At 35.5% G+C, this 17,177-nt stretch overlaps 1 protein-coding gene across 5 annotated transcripts in view; it reads right to left on the reverse strand.

Moving 5' to 3' along the window:
* Window positions 1–5,859: 5,859 nt before the first annotated feature.
* RNF180 (ring finger protein 180) overlaps window positions 5,860–17,177 on the reverse strand; it is a 237,554-nt gene continuing 226,236 nt past the window's right edge. For all 5 annotated transcript variants that reach the window (XM_074385564.1, XM_074385554.1, XM_074385549.1 and 2 more), the window contains one exon: window positions 5,860–15,396. In XM_074385564.1, coding sequence (XP_074241665.1) covers window positions 15,197–15,396 — 200 coding nt within the window. In that variant the 3' untranslated portion in view covers window positions 5,860–15,196. The remainder of the gene's footprint in view (window positions 15,397–17,177) is intronic.

Raw genomic sequence — 17,177 nt, forward strand, 5'->3', positions numbered from 1 at the left:
AAATACATGTCCTTTTCCTTCCATTGGTTTAAAGCCACTTAATTTCACTCTCTATTGTCACTCATACTTGATTCAGAATAGGGAAAAAGAAGATAAATGTGTATACAACACTGATTATTACTACTCTTTGTTTCAGTAAAGATGATGATGAAGTTGTAAGGTATAGAATGGGATATTAAATACTTGAGTTTTTCATCTTAATGAAACAGACAATGTGAACTATGTAGTTTGCTTACCTGTTATTTCAATTACAGCAGTCTTTAGTCTTAGTAGAAACGAGAGGGTATATTGTAGCATTTATCAACAAACTATGATTAAAAAATTCACCTCACAATTATTTAAAACAGATGTGACCAAATTAATAATGAATTTATAATTGGTTAATTGCTTGATAAAATAATGGTCTTTCCTAAATAAACTTCATTTCTGACAGTTTTAAGTTTATAAGTTTTGGAAGTAAAAGACACCATCCTTTAAGTCTTCCTGTCTTTTCTCAGTTAAAGAGCTACATATCATAATTATGGCAAAGGGACATTTTTAGAGAGGCCATGTGTGCCTTTTTCTATCATAGAAAGAAAGACACACCCAATTAGGTGTCTAGCTTGGAAGATAAATAGCAGAACTATAAGTGCAGGTTTATGTGGTAGAAAGAACTGTAGTGGTGCTATTTTCATTTAATTTTTTCTCTACTTTTAGCCTTCTATCAGCCATAGTAAAAATGAATGTGCTCACATATATACCAATTATCTCTGAAATCCATGACAATAGAAAACAGATGAGTAGAAAACTTTGTTTCCAACAGTAGTTTTAGCTTTTACATGAACAGTCAGATACCAGGTAGATTTCTGAACACTTTTTTAATTAGAAGGAGTATATAAACTCCTAGTTCATAAGAACTTCATTCTGAAATCCTCAAGATATGTGGCTGGCATTTAAGTGGGCTTTGGATCATGGAGAAAACTTCAATTTGAGTACGATTTATAGAGTAAGTGGGCATTCATTTAGTCAATGAATATTTATTGAATGTGTACTGTTTTGTTTGCTGAATGAAAGAACAAATTAGGGGGCCTTGTAAGTATGTGTTATTGCTGAGTTTTACTGGGTTCAGAAGTACTGTTTTGTTTTGTTTTGTTTTGTTTTGTTTTGTTTGAGATGGAGTCTCGCTCTGTTGCACAGGCTGGAGTGCAGTGGCAGGATCTCAGCTCACTGCACCCTCTGCCTCCCATGTTCAAGCAAGTCTCTTGCCTCAGCCTCCCAAGTAACTTGGACTGTGGCTGCATGCCACCACGCCTGGTTAATATTTTTGTATTTTTTTAGTAGAGAAGGGGTTTCACCATGTTGCCAAGGCTGGTCGCAAACTTCTGAGCTCAGGCAATCTGCCTGCCTCGGCCTCCCAAACTGCTGGGATTGCAGGCGTGAGCCACCGTGCCTGGCCAAAAGTTCTGTTTTATATGAAAGCTTGAGAGTAGATAAAAATATAATTAAGGAAGTTAAAACCATAAAGGGAGCTAATTCATGAAGGAAAATTAAAGAGCATCAACAAAGATAAAGAGAAGATAGCATGTATAAAAATGGGCTATTAGTTGGTTACACTATAACTTACAATTAGCTTTAATAATTTATTGATATTTGGAGGCTGAGGTGGAAAGACCCCTTGAGTCCAGGAGTTGAAGGATGCAGGGAGCTATGATTGTGCCAGTCTACTCCAGCCTGGGTGATGGAGTGAGACCTCATCTCTTAAAAAAATTAATTTTCTGATATTAATTCTGAACAAGTAACTGGGACTGCCATGTGAGAGGGATCATGTGTTAGGAGCTTTATCTGACCCTTTCAGCTGTGCCTAGTTTTTCAGCTATCCCTTCTATAATACCAGTCACATGAGTGAAGTTGTTTTGGACCCTCCAGACTAGTTTGAATGTTAGCTGAATAACACCAGCTAACTTCTGTTCATTCCACCAGCTAACTTCTGTTGAAGCAGAAGAATCATCCAGCTGAGCCCTGCCTGATTCTTTGACACACAAAATTGTTAGATACAATAAAAATGTTTTTTAAGCCATTAAATTTGGGGTCATTTGTTACTCAGTGATAGATAGCCAAACCACCCACAGAGAACATCTAAACACTTGTATGGTACTGGAGAATGATCATTACAAGTTATGCTATAATTTTTAAATGATAGGTTGATCATTTTGTATCAATAGGCCAAGGACAGAATTTGGTGAGAGGGCAGTCAGCTGGGCACAGCACGTGTGGTGACTCTGTGGCATGTTGTCTTGGCTAGGCTAAAAAAGTTACATTCCTTTGAATTTCTTTTTTGGTAAGATTCTGGAGAAGTGAGCTATAAGATATATTCTTTCAAGATTTGGAAGATGGAAGAAAGCACCAGCTGTTTTGTGATCTATATACACCTTCTCCTAATTATTTAATCAAATACTAATTTTGCTGATCTGTGAAAAGATTTTGTGGGTATAATTAAAGTTCCTAATCAGTCAAGAAGATTACCCTGAGTGGGCTTCATTTCATCAGCTGAAAGTCCTTAAAAGATAATATCAACCTCTCCCAGAAAAAGAGATAAATCTGTGGACAACAGCTTTGGTCAGTGTCTGTGAGGCTTCATTCAGCCTTCTTGTGATCTTCTCTGCCCTATGGACTCTGTATTTGCTTATCCAGCCTCTGAAACCATGTAAGCCAGTTCCTTGTTATACGTATGCATATATTCACACACGTATGCATAGATAGATATCTCCTTTGGTTCTGCTTGTCTGTATGGACTCTGACACACATTTTTCTATCAAGAGTGGATCCAGAGGCACAGAGCTTAAAGGTAAGTTCTCTGAATTGGTTCTGATTTTCTGGAATTTTTTTCCTATGTGATAAACTTAAGGCACTAATAAGCTTGTTTCTAGTGGTTTAAAAGGCATTGGTAGTCCTGGCATGATGTGGTGAAAGAGTTGCTCAAATTATCACCTTTGGATACTATAATTGAATACTTATAAAAGGTGAGATTCAAGATATCTAAGTATGAGCCACTGAGAACATTTTAGTGAAAATAAGGAGTGTAATGGAGTTGGTTGATAATTCCTAACTGCTCCAGACAAAGTGGGCATAGAAAAATGAACTTAGGGCTCTAAATTTCTAGCTAAATGTCCTGAAAACTTCTATGTTTGCCTTCAAAGAAACTCTATCCTGTAGCTATGTGGCTGGGGTTTCTGAAAATGAAAGCCAGAGTTTCCTCCTGTGAGTGGCAAACTGAATTCCTAACCACTTCTGTTAAAGTTTGGCCAGTGATTGGAAAGGAATGTGCCCCTAAAAATGGGAGTGGGGATTCTGATAAAGCTGGGAATCTCAGCTTCCCATCTGAAATTGAATCTTTGCCCATAGAACTGTCTTTCTACCTCTGCCTGAGAAAGTGTAAGGTGTCAACCTGACTAGGCCACATGGTACCCAGATACTTGGTTTAATATTTTTCTGGTTGTTTATGTGAGGGCATTTTTGGATAATCAACATTTAAATCAGTAGAATGAGGGAAGCAGATTGCTTTCCATAATGTGGGTGGGCTACAATCCTGTGTTGAAGGCCTGAAGAGAGGAAAAGGCTGATGCTCCCACGAAAGATAATTTTCCTGCTTGACAGCCTTTGAACTGGGAAATCAGCTGTTCCTGGTTCTACAACAGCCTGCCAGCCTTCAGACTTTAACTGGGACATTGGCTCTTTTCTTTCTGGTTCTGCAGTAGATTCTGGCCTTTGCACTAGAACTGGGATATCAGCCCTGCAGATTTTGGACTTGCCAGCCTCCATAATTATGTTGGCCAATTCCTTATAAATTATGTATATATTTACAATATATATCATAAATATGTACATTTCAACAATTTAAACAATATAAATATTTATAATATCTATAATAAATATATGTATATATTCTGTTTCTCTGGAGAACCCTGATTAATATGGGAAGATAGTCCCCTTTACCTGAATAACCTGGAATAGCCTCCCCTGAGGAATGTTGATGAAAAGAGTCAAACTGTAAAATATTTTTAGAGATTTATTCTGAGCCAAATATGAGTGGACGATGGCCCATGATACAGCCCTCAGAATGTCCTGGGAACATGTGCCCAAGGCGGTTGGGGTACAGCTTGGTTTTACATATTTTAGAGAGGTATGAGACATCAATCAAATACACTTAAGAAATGTATTGTTTTGGTTCAGAAAGCGGGGACAACTCAATGCTGGCGGGAGGGGAGGGCTTTCAGGCTAAAGGTAAATTTAAATATCTTCTGGTTGACAGTTGGTTGAGTTTATCTGAAGAGCTGGGATCAATAAAAAGGAAATGTTCAGGTTAAGACAGAATTTTGGAGATCAAGTTTTATTGTGCAGAGGAGGTTCTCACATAGCAGACTTCAGAGAAAACAGGTTGTGAAATGTTTCTTATTGGATCTAAAAGGGTACCTGGCTCTTAGTTGATTATCTCCTGAATCTGGAAAGGAAGGAAGGAAAACAAGAGGAAAGGGGATTCTCTATAGAATGTGGATTTTTCCCACAAGGGATGTCTTTGCAGGACCATTTCAAGTTATGGCAGAGAAACATGTTTTGGGGTAAAATATTTTGATTTTCTTCCTTGTTATGATAGAGTCAGGTTGGAAAGTAAGTCACAATATACAGGGTTTTTTTTTAAAAAAACCCATCTGATAAGAATTTATGGTTTGTAGGGCCTGACTCTCCATATCCCTCAGGCAGGAATTTGAGCAAGATAAAAAAAAAAAACTCAGACCTTAATCCTCAGGAAGTTGCTTACAAGGTGCTTCTGAAGCTCCTCAGGATCCACTTCCCAACACCCCTTTTTGTTTCTGTAACTAGACTCAACTAGAAGCAGCCCTCAAAAAATGAGGTACAATGTATAACTCATGAAGAAGTGTGATATACACCAAAAGAACTGCATGGCTATTTTTTATTTACATAAATAGAAATCTAGTAGATATGTGTGAGAATGGATATTGGTGTGTAATCAAGGTGTAAAGAATATGTCATCTGGCCTAATTTATAGGTTCATTGTTCAGAGATTCAATGTTTTAGCTCAAGAAGTTAGGAAGGGCTTAATTCGATGGTTGGTTGGCTGTATGTCTGGAACAAAAGGGTGGCCTACGCTAAATCAGGTTGAAATGCCTTGTTATATTATAGAGGAAGGTAGTAAAAGGCTTGAGATTCCAATGTTTGAGTGTATTCATCATGCAAGATTGCTCTCCAGTCCTGGAAAAACATGCATTTCACCATAGCTTTGAAAACTAAATTGCAGGGGAGCATGAGCAACCTTGAAAAGCTCTATTGTCTTTCTTCTCTGTAGGTCAGTAATTATTAAGTAAACTGCTACCATTGAAGGATCTCTAAATGCAATAGAAATAATGGATCCTGGGATGTTAAGGGGCAAATAGTGACATTTAATTGCCAAAGATAAGATAGGCAGGGTTATCATAATGGATAGCAGAGTTAAAATAGTAAGGAGAGGCTGGCTGGTGGCGCACACCTATAATCCTAGCACTTTGGGAGACCAAGGTGGGTGGATCACCTAAAGTCAGGAGTTCAAGACCAGCCTGGCTAAAATGGTAAAACCCCATCTCTACAAAAAATACAAAAATTAGCTGGGCGTGGTGGCACTTGCCTGTAATCTCAGCTACTTGGCAGGTTGAGGCAGGAGAATCACCTGAACTTAGGAGGCGGAGGTTGCTGTGTGCCAAGATCGCACCACTGCACTCACTCCAGCCTGGGTGACAGAGTGAGACTTCATCTCAAAAAAAAAAGGGATATATATATATATATATATATATATATATATATATATATATAGTTTGACTTGAAGAGATTATGCTGTTGGTTCTCATGATGATCGAACTTCTCATGATGTTCCAAGAGCAGAAATAGACAGTTAATCTATTCTTATTTGATTTGTATAAGTAGAGGAGTTCTAGGTCTAGTATAAATAGAAGTCTGGCCTGAATTTCCAAAATATAGAGTTAATTCCTTCATTTCCAAATTTAAGTCAGTTAACAGACTCGGAACCCCTTGAGAAAGAAACCGACTCTACTGCCAAAAATTTATACTGTTAACTTTTCTTTCAGTATTTCCCCAAAGTGACTTATGGCTCTTATCAGGTTGACTGTACACTGGAGAAAGAAAATTCTGGAGAATGGAGTTTAGCCTAGCCAGGCTGACACATCACAAAGTCATCACAGACCACCCCTTGTCAACTTGGTGCCCGTATTTTTTTTAAAACATCCTGCCTATGTGATACAACTATCCCATATACAACTGCAAACATGCCAAACTTTCCTCAGAAAAGGATACAAAATCCTCTTCTGAAGAGTAATGTTTCTCTTCTCTTTTGAAATTTAAATTCTAAGATTAACTACCACCAACACATCTTGTGATGTAAAATTAGCTATTAACACACCTTGTGTTAGATGATAAGAGGGTAAGGGAGAGAAGAAAACAAACACTTAATATTATACAAACATTCTCCTCGAGAGAAAACTCATAACTAATGCAGTCTTCAACTGGTCATGTAGTTGTAGCTGGCATTTATAACAGCCACCTTTTATCTGTTCCATATTCTTTGGCCTCAGCAATCACCTAAGCTGGAATCAAAGCCTTGTTCTTGAAGCCTCTGGGCCATTATCAGTCCTGCCTGAATTGTTTTTTTGTACTTTCTATTGATATGAATCACAGGATGTGAATATTAGGAAGTACTTTAGAACATCTTCAGTATTTCACGTGTACTTTTCCTTACCTCCACTGTGTAGCAACCCAATCCCCTCTTGATGCGAGCAGTCACCTCAGCTATTACGGTAACCCCCTCGCTTGTCTGTTCATTCAGAGGCATAAGGAATCCAAAGTGACTGGGGAGCAGTCTCAACTTTCAGTTTAGTGGAATCATTGTGTCCTCTAGTAGAAGCATTTCTCCCTCTGGAACTAGAACCTCTCAACCAGTAGAGTTTAAAGTTATGAGGACAGGAAGAAGAAATTTTGGTGGTGGATCCCTAGGGGTAGTAAAGAGGCTTCTCCTGTTTCCACCTCTTGATTCTTGGATGTGTGAATCCTGGTCATGGGAAAAACAGCACTGTATACTAGACGTTAATTTAGATCACATACCGTATTCTGGAGGACATTGCCCCAGCCCTGCAGAGTAACAACACCTGTTACCTTGGCTGGGTCTTCAAAGGCGATTCCACAATTGTCATACCAGCTGCTTTGGGATGATGGACAAAACGAGGAGACCAGTCACTTCCGTCAGCTGTGAAATGAGTTCTTGATTAAAACTGATATTAAGTGGGATATAAGGCGGTGGACAAAGCATTCTGTAGGTCTGTACTTGCTCATTTTAGCAGAAGCATCATGTGCACAGAAGAAAAAATCACATTCAGAGTAAAAATTTATCCTTCTAAGAAGAAAATGCTTTCCCTTCTATGAGAAAGCAGTCCAATGTATAATAAATCTGCCACCAGCCTGTTACCCCAGGAATGATACCATTTCAGGGACTTATTGTTGGTCCCTGCTGCTGGCAGTTTGGGTCTTCAACAGTGTCTTTTGTGGTGAGTAGAGATTCACGTTGCTGAGCCCATGCATAACCTCTATCCCTGCCACCATGGCCACTTTGTTCATGAGCCCGTCGAACAAAGTGTTTTGGTAATAACTAGAGTAGCTGAGGAAAGAGGCTGCCTGGTGTCTATAGAACAGGTCATTCTTTCCATTTTATTGTTAAAATTCTCCTCCACTGAGGTGACTCTCTAATGAGAATTCATATTGACACAGATATTTCTGGGTACCGTTCTAGAAGAGGTCTATCCATATTCCTCTTTCCCAAACCTCCTTGTCAACATTTCAAGTGTGTTTTTTCTAAATCCCTGACCCTTCAGCCACACCCTTTGTCAAAGTCAATCCATTACAGACTTGGACCTCTGGGTATTTTCTTAGGAAAAATAACCAAGCAAGGGCACTGCTGGAAGTCCTGCGCACTGGGAGGATTCTCCTTTACCAGAGTCTTCCAGGGATACCTGGAGTGCGGCTATAGAGCTCTAGCTGCCCACTTCTGAGTGGTACTTGCATACAATGCAGAACCCTTTGTTAATCAGACCAGAGGTTTTTATTTTATTTTTTCTCTGCCTCAATCAACTTGCCTGAGGCAGGAAGACTTAGATATGGATTAAACAGAGAAGGTAATGTAGGTGGAATAGGGACCATGGACATTTTTGCCACTTCCTCATGTAACTTCCTTGTGCCTTAAGGGCCTCCTCAAGTCTGATCTCATATATACTGCTTCCCTTTGATAATAGAGTGCTGCTGTGCACACTCAACATTACATCCAGCTCGTGATGGGAAGTTCGGGTAGCAGGGCAACTTAGTGACTCATGATCAAGTGTTCGGTCTCTACTAAGGCTGAGTAATAGGCCAAAAGCAGTTTCTCAAAAGGAGAGTAGTTATCGATAGAGGACGGTGTAGCTTTGCTCTGAAATCCTAAAGGTCTGTGCTGTGATTTACCTAATGAAGCTTGCCAAAGGCTCCAAATATCAACCCCATCTACCGCTGACACTTTAAGCAACACTGGGTCTGCTAGATGATGTGATCCAAATGACAGAGCAGATTGTATGGCAACATGAACCTACTGAAGCACCTTCTTTTGTCTGGGCCATATTCTCTACCACCACCTCTTTGCCTTATTTGGCAAATGGGTCAGAATAGCCACCCCAATAAGGTATATTTTATATCCAAAATCCAAAGAGGATCCCCTGAGCACTTTGCCTCTTTTTTTTTTTTTTTTTGAGACGGAGTTTCGCTAGTTACCCAGGCTGGAGTGCAATGGCGCCATCTCGGCTCACCGCAACCTCTGCCTCCTGGGTTCAGGCAATTCTCCTGCCTCAGCCTCTTGAGTAGCTGGGATTACAGGCACACGCCACCATGCCCAGCTATTTTTTTGTATTTTTAGTAGAGACGGGGTTTCACTATGTTGACCAGGATGGTCTCGATCTCTTGACCTTGTGATCCACCCGCCTCGGCCTCCCAAAGTGCTGGGATTACAGGCCTGAGCCACCGCACCCGGCCACTTTGCCTCTTTTTTAGTGGTAGGAGGGTTAGATGCAGCACTTTATCTTTTACCTTGGAAGGTATCTTTGACATTTTATACATCACTGGACCCCTAGAAATGTCACTAAAGTGGAATTTTTGTTTTATTGAATTTTTGTTTTACTTTGTTGCTGTTAAAGACTAAATTGGGAAGTGAACTTTGTAAGGGTAAAACGATTGACAAGAACATAACCTCTAGAACTAGCCAGACCTGAGTTTGACTCCTAGCTATACCACTGGTAGTTACAAGACTTTAAGAAAGCTACTTAACCTCTTTGAGCTCCAGTTTTCTTGTCTATAAAATGGATGTGGTAATAAAAGTATCTTAGGGTTGTTATATGAAATGAGATACTGTGTGCAAAGCACTATATAATACTTGGAATATATTTAGCATCAAACAACTATAGCTCCTCCTTCTATTATGAAGAATCAACATGGAAATATATGGATAATAGGTGTTTCAATTCACAGTTTTTGTGTAAATGGGATTTTATTGCAGCAGAATTCTGGGAAGGTCTGTGTTATTATGCATAGTTCTACAGGCAAGGAAAAGGAGGAAAGATAAAGTGAATTTTAGTCATATAACCCAGGATGATATGGTCTCTTGACTTTTGTAGATATAATGTATACTAGAAACTAGAAGTGAGCGGAAGTGCCAGAGTACATTTTATTTTCTGTTTCTAGATGTGGTATTATAAGTGGTTATATATAATCTCACATTTGTTCTATTTGACTAGAGTCTAGATAGAGATAGCCAAAGTATGGGTAATGAGAGAGAAGAGGAAAAAAGTGGGAAATAATTATTTTTTGTTTAAAGAAGAAAAAGTTTGAATTACAGATTTTAAATAAAATACTTACATATTGATACCTAGACTTTAATACCTGTCAATGTCAAAACCTTATTCAATAGATTTATATAAAATTATTTATGGCATAATTCATTATTCTTCCTTTATATTGGATAACCAGTATAATGTAATTATCAAGTGCAAAAACAATGTGAAATTTGTCTTTTGGGAACAGTTAATGATGAGAAAGCAAGATTCATGGCCACCTTTTCAGATGTGCTTTCTTTAGTCTCTTGCTATCCCAGGTGTGGTCCATGAGCCAGCAGATCAGTATCACAGACTGCTTATTAGCAATGCAGAATCTCAGGTCTACCCTACACCTTCTGAGTAAAAACATACATTTTACCAAGATTTAGTGTAGGCTATGAAGGTTTAAGAGGCATTGCTGTTGACTTCTGATCTAGGTTGATTTCTATACTATATTCCTGTCTGCCTGATTTACTTTCAATATTGGAATCAGAATGGCCAGTAGTATGCATTTAGTTTTGTAGAATTTGCAAATCAGAACTCTATTTTTTGAAAGACAGGAGTTAACATTTTTCTGAAATGAGAAAATTACACTGTAGCTACATCATAATTTAAAAATCGATGTAATTCACAACTAGGTTCCTATTAAGCTTCTGGTTGAAGGCAAAATGAGAAGTGTAAGACTGGAAAGTAGTTTATTATTAATTATATCATAGCTAAATTAGACTATATCATAGTATTATTAATTATAGTCAGGAAACTACATTTTGTTTCCCTCAACAAATGGTGAGACCAGTTTCTAAAACATGAATGTGTTTCTGTACTTTTATCCAAGGATGGCAAATATCTGAGACGACGAATTTTCTCTTAAGACCCTCCTTCCCCTATATTTGAGGGGCAATGTCAGTGGATCCAGAAAACTCTTTTTTTCCCTCCTGGATCCTGGATGTAACATAAGAATCCTTCTCAAGCATTCTAGGCAGCCCCCGTAAATCAAAGTTGCCATGCAGAATAAAAGTTATCAAATGTAGCATTTCATATTAGTCTCCTACAAATATTAAACAGTTTTTCATTGTTATAAGCAATGAAAACTGTCAAAAACAAAGTACAAGTACCATATTCCTGCATTCTTGAACCAGACCATCTTTTATTCCTCATGCAGTGTTACCAAAACTTCTTCAGTGAATATTCAACTTCATCAAGTTATCAGATATTACTGACAGTATAGTGAAAAGAGTAAAGGTCTTATAATATGACAGAAATGAAGTCAATCACCTTCTAATCCTTCCTGTGTGACTTTGGTTACATTACTTCTCTTCCTCATCTGTAGTATGAGGATATCTGATTTAGAGTATTGAGAAGATTAAATTAGGTAACATGTTACGGTAACCAGTTAAGTAAAATACAGAAGTTTTATAAATGTTGGCTGCTGTCTTCTCTCACTTCCCTTTCCTTTGAATAGTTTTTGGTAGACAAGGTGAATCTTGTAAAGCAAGTAAAATATTTATCATGTCCTAGAAGAACAGTATTTGTCTCTTGCAAGGCTGTTATCAGTAATAAAAATTCACTTTAGTAGGCAGTTAATTAATTATTCTGTTTACTTACTGGATACACTCTGGATGAGGTTCTTAGACTTAATATGTAAAAGAGTAAGGGAAGTTTAGAAGGACTGTGTTGTACAGTACTTAATGGTTACATGTAGAAAGAGAAATGACCACAACAAACTTTGTGATAACAGTCTAAAAATTATTTTTAAAAGTACTGAAAAAAAAACCCATAATGGTCAAAGTATATCTATTGTACCATATGAGAGAACCTCAAGGACAGTGGGAATGGTGAAGTATTTGTTTTCCTGACGCTACAATAGAAGCATGAATGAAAGATAAGTACATATTTTAGTAGACACTTGCTACTGTAATATGTTAATACCATGGTCTAAAGATACTTCTCGACGATGGTTCTCCTGGGATCTATGCAAGACAAAGTAATAACTAAAATGTGTAAAGTCTTATTATAGGTGTTGCCTTCAAGAAAAAGCATAGGAGAATAAATGCATCCTGGGAAAAATGTATACATTGGTAGAACTTTAATATTCTTTGAAAATTGACTGACAATCAGAAACACTTCAAGAAGTAAGAGTTGAGCATGTTAAAGCATGCAAACCTTTAGGAACACTTTCCTAAATGACAGTGTTCTCTGGCTTCAACTACAGAATTCTCTGTTAAGAATCAAAGACGTCAACTATAATTGCATTTAATCAGAGAATGCCCTTCTATAAGGCATTCTTTGAGAAATCTATATAAAAATTAGATGTTTAAGAATCTGTGTATTCATTTAGCCATATAAAACACATTTAAATGAAAGTTTTATTAACTGGAATTTTGTTATGCCATAGAGCTATCTTAGGAACAAGATTCCAAGGCAGAAGTGAAACTGATGGCGGCACTGCTTTTATATTTAGCATGTAATACTAGAGTGGCATTAATAATATAGCAGATACAGAAATGTTTTTTTTCCCCATTTTGGATTATGGTGATTCACAGTGGGAGAAGCTTTATAATATATAAATTCTGATTCTTTTTCAATTTGGTCTAATTTAAATTCCCCTAGCTTCTGCTAAGTATAAAGAAATGGGTCTGGGTTTGTGAATTTGCTTTTTTAAAATTAAAAAATAAACAATCTGCTCAAACTATTCAGAAATGTACCTCAATTAGGGTATTTTTTAAAAAAAATGTGTGAACATGTTTAAAAGTAACCTTTAGCATAATTAAGCTTGGTAGAAATAGAAATTATTGATAATGATCAATCATACAATTAAGCTTATTAAATAATATTACTTGGGAAAAGTACTATACTTCATTAACTCTTTAACATTTTTCTTTTTTTCCTTTCTTTGGCTCTGTATTGGACAATGAGTTTTTACTGTGAGAGATGCTAAAGAAGAGCATTTAATTTTTTGCTTTACTTTAAAGCTCATCCATGTATTTTATTTTGAATGGCTACTGTGTACTACATACCAGAAGAAACTGGTTTCTTTCCACCTCAGATTTTATCTGGCTTCTTATAACCTGGCAGATCTAGGAAACGTTATACTTCTTAATATATAGCAGTTTTAATCTCCATTTGTATAAAATTTAAGAATATTTTAAAGTAAAATTAGTAATTTATAATTTTATGAATTTACTTCTACTTTTAATATTCTTTAATTTTCAGATCAGGTTATTAGTCAAGATGTATATACTCAATCCATTTTGAATGCTTTTCCAGATTATGCTTTCTTCATTGAAGGGTTCATATTTATTGAAGGTTATCATAAATATTTAATAGATTGAGAACTATAAACTGATACGTATCACTGACCTGACTAACAAATATACACTGGGAATCAACTTTGTTTCTATGAGAGATCTGCATCTATAATAACATTTATTTAGTTTACGTATAATTAAAATAAACTTTTATTGTAATTTAGAAATGAATCAAGATTCATTTATTTAGTTTATGTATAACACTTATTTAGTTTATGTATAATTAAAATAAACTTTTACTGTAATTTAGAAATGAATCAAGATTTATTGCTAGAGTTTATAAGTCAGAAGTTGCCTAGGAAATGGCTGCAATTCATTTTAAAGTTCTTAAAATTTTGCAACTCCTCACATACGTGTGTTGTTAACTTTTCAATCTTGTTATATATTTTAAGAGGGATGATATTTTCCCTTATGTTTATTTACTTTGAGCAGTAAATCAGTAATTAAAAATATCCATTTGAGTATAAATTTATCTGTGTTTCTAAATTGTATTTAGTTTTCTGCTTTCTGGATTTGATGTCTAATATATACTATTGTATTTAATAGATATAATTTTAAACACAATAATAAGAACAGCATTAGAATAGAAATCAGTACCCATTATTCTACATTTCTTAGAACATCACATACCATCAGTCAAGTGCTTTTATTGAAATATAGTTAGTAGCAATTAGGCTAAATTTTGGCTTTCATAGATTGGAACTGTTAAAGCCCAGTTGATCCTAATGTTTTTGGATAGTGGTAGTATTTGTAGTACCATGAAAGATTCACATATTTTATGTAAAAGTATGCTTATTGATTTACCAGATATATGACATCATAGTGTAGTGATATTAGATTAGTAGTTCATAATAAAAACTGTTGTCCCAGGTTTCACAAAGACTACTAGAATAACTGAATAAATAAGCTAAGTCTCTTTTCCAGTTTTTCATTTTTAAAATTAGGTTACCTGCCCCAATTCTATTTCACACTGTAGTGATTCAGATCTTATTTTTAAATTTTAATAATGAAAAATTAAAGATTACTATAATTAAAAATGTCAAGTTTTCTTTCTATAAATCCATAAGCCTATTTTAACAATTCTTTATTCCGGACATTAAAAAACTTAATTAACGATAAAAAATTTAAAAGCCACTCTTTATTGCACATGTACAACATATTTGACAATCTCCTACTGGTCTCAAACTCCTAAACGAATCACTAAATTACATTTGGTCATGCATTGCTCTTTTTTAGACTACTAAAAGTCAGTAAATTTTCTATTTCTTCAGGTGATTCATCCTTCAATCTAGAAAAATGTTAATACAGCTTTCTAAAGTGTCTATTGGTAGGCATTAGTCTCATACTTTGTATTTACTATTCTGTTTATAATAATTTAAAATGTTGCACTAATTAGAACTATACAAAAAGAATAGTCAGTTTTCTTGATAATAGAAAGGGATATAAGTAGTGATAATTAGAAACCAAAACTGAATATACCCTGCTAGATTAGTTCCCAGAGAATATGGTTTATCTTTAATACATATAATTTGCCTGAGAATAAGTGATTGACTAAATATTCTATCAGTAAAGATAATACCTCCCTAGATTATCATTTCTTTTTATATCTTTACGATTTTTAACTGGAGAGAAAACTTCAGTTTTTTACAATCAAAATAAGTATTAAAGTGATATTATAAAATCAGATCCCCAAATCCTAACCCAAGAACAACTATGAAATTAATAGTGCATTGTTGTTAAGTGCTGGGTAGGTTAACTCTTGAATAAAGTTAGTTTGTTACATGAAAAACATTAATAAATAAATTCATTATTCTCAGGCTTTCTATAAACACCAACAGTTTCTATAAACACCAACAGTATAATGCAACATTAAAAATACTTCAAAGCACATTTTAAAAATGTTTAAGCAATTGTTATTTACAACATTTATGGTTGGCCAACTGTAGTAATGTATGAAAATTCCTAAAACGGAAAGAAAAAATAGCAAAGAAAGCAGAAAACAATGAATCCAATGACCCAGTTCACTGAATAAATATATATGATCACCATATCCATGTCAAACCACCATCCACGGCTATCATCCTCAAAGTGCAGGTAATCCATCCTGTGTGCACCATGTGGGAACTGCCTTCTTGTAACTGGAGCTGCATGTCTGTGGAAACCTAGAAGACGTATGAACATATTTTAAAGCCCATTAAATTCAAGCATGAGTTCAGAAAAGAAGTTGCAATATGAACACAAGTACAAGTAAAGCATATCTTGATTTCACTGAGTGGAGTTATGTTGTATTCCTGACAGTTTTTTTCAATGACCAACAACTATTAGAAGCCCCTTCTAGTTCAGAGCATTAAAGGCAGGATAGCAGAGAACACAGGATATGAAGTCAAGAGATTTACCTGGGTCTGCCACTTCACTGGGGCAAGTTATTTATATCTTTTGGTCTTGGATTTCTCATCTATACCATCTAATTTCTTCAAAACTTTGTGAGGATCAAATGCAATTATTTTCAGAAGAACATTTTCTAAATTTAAACTTTATTCATGTTTTATTTTTACAACTGCTTTGATAACTTCTGATCACCAACTTAACCTTATACTTCGAGAATTTCATTTAGTTTAGTTCTTTGAGCAAAGTTCTAAGAAGAATCTTACTTCATTTTGGCATTGAATGAACTGGACAGACATAATGATATGTCTTTAAGGAAATTTAGCTTTAATTTCCATAGAATTCAAAGCATGGGTATTGGTTGGTACATAAAAAGTAAATCTTGAAAGTAAACTATAGTCTACTTATTACTAAATGAAATATGACATTTCTGAGAGATATTACATCTCATGAAATGCAATGTTTTCTTTGTATATTTATATGCTAATTAAAGCTTGAGAATAAACCTGCTCAAAAGCAACTTGCTTTTGTTGGTTGACCAATATATAAACAGTCATTTAAAAAACAAAATTCAATATTCTGAGGACTGATAACCTATTAACCTTTTGCTTTTTACTTATCTACTTCCAACTTTAAGTATTTCTGTGATTATTCGCGTTGGATAGCAGGGATAGCATAATAAACTAGGCAGAAAAAAATGTAATTCTGGTGCTTGCTAGCAACTCTGGTGATAAAAGTTCTGTGAAGCTCTAGGTTGAAGCAAATTCTGGTTCATTCATTATAACAATCGAGTAATGTTAAATATTATACTCTAGGTCACGCTGCTTATTCTGATGGCAAGGTTGTGTTTACCTGGGTATTAGTATGGTCATTTAAAGTCAAGTCTCTTTAATTAAGAACTATCCTATTTTTTATGTATTAAGTTTATTTGGAAATTATGTTTACTTATGTAGGTTCAAAATTTAAAAAGATGAGATAAACATGAAATAAGTTATATTTTATTTTATTCTTATTTATTTTTATTGAGATGGAGTTTCACTCTGTCACCCAGGCTGGAGTGTAGTGGCATGATCTTGGCTCATTGCAACTTCTCCCTCCCTGCCTCAGCCTTCCGAGTAGCTGGGATTATAGGCATATGAGACCATGTCTGGCTAATTTTTTTGTATATTTAGTAGAGACAGGCTCTCAAACTCCTAACCTCAGGCAATTCACCTGCCTCAACCTCCCACAGTGCTGAGATTACAGGCATGAGCCAGTGTGCCCAGTCGAAAATAACTGATATTTTAAAATAATTGTAGAGCTACATTGAAATAGGTTTTTAAATAATTTCTAATTGGTCTTGGTTGACTTTCTATCATATCTGATTTGATTGAAAAACTTTTTTTTACTGATATACAAATATTGTACATTTTTATGGCATATATGTAATATTGTTTATCATTATAACCAAAAAAGCCTGAATAGCCGAGGAAATGCTAAGCAATAAGAACAAAGCTGGAGGCATCATGTTACCTGACTTCAAACTATACTGCAGGGTGATATCAATCAAAACAGCATG

The sequence above is a fragment of the Saimiri boliviensis genome, chromosome 1 (assembly GCF_048565385.1).
Source record: "Saimiri boliviensis isolate mSaiBol1 chromosome 1, mSaiBol1.pri, whole genome shotgun sequence".
Taxonomy (NCBI): domain Eukaryota; kingdom Metazoa; phylum Chordata; class Mammalia; order Primates; family Cebidae; genus Saimiri; species Saimiri boliviensis.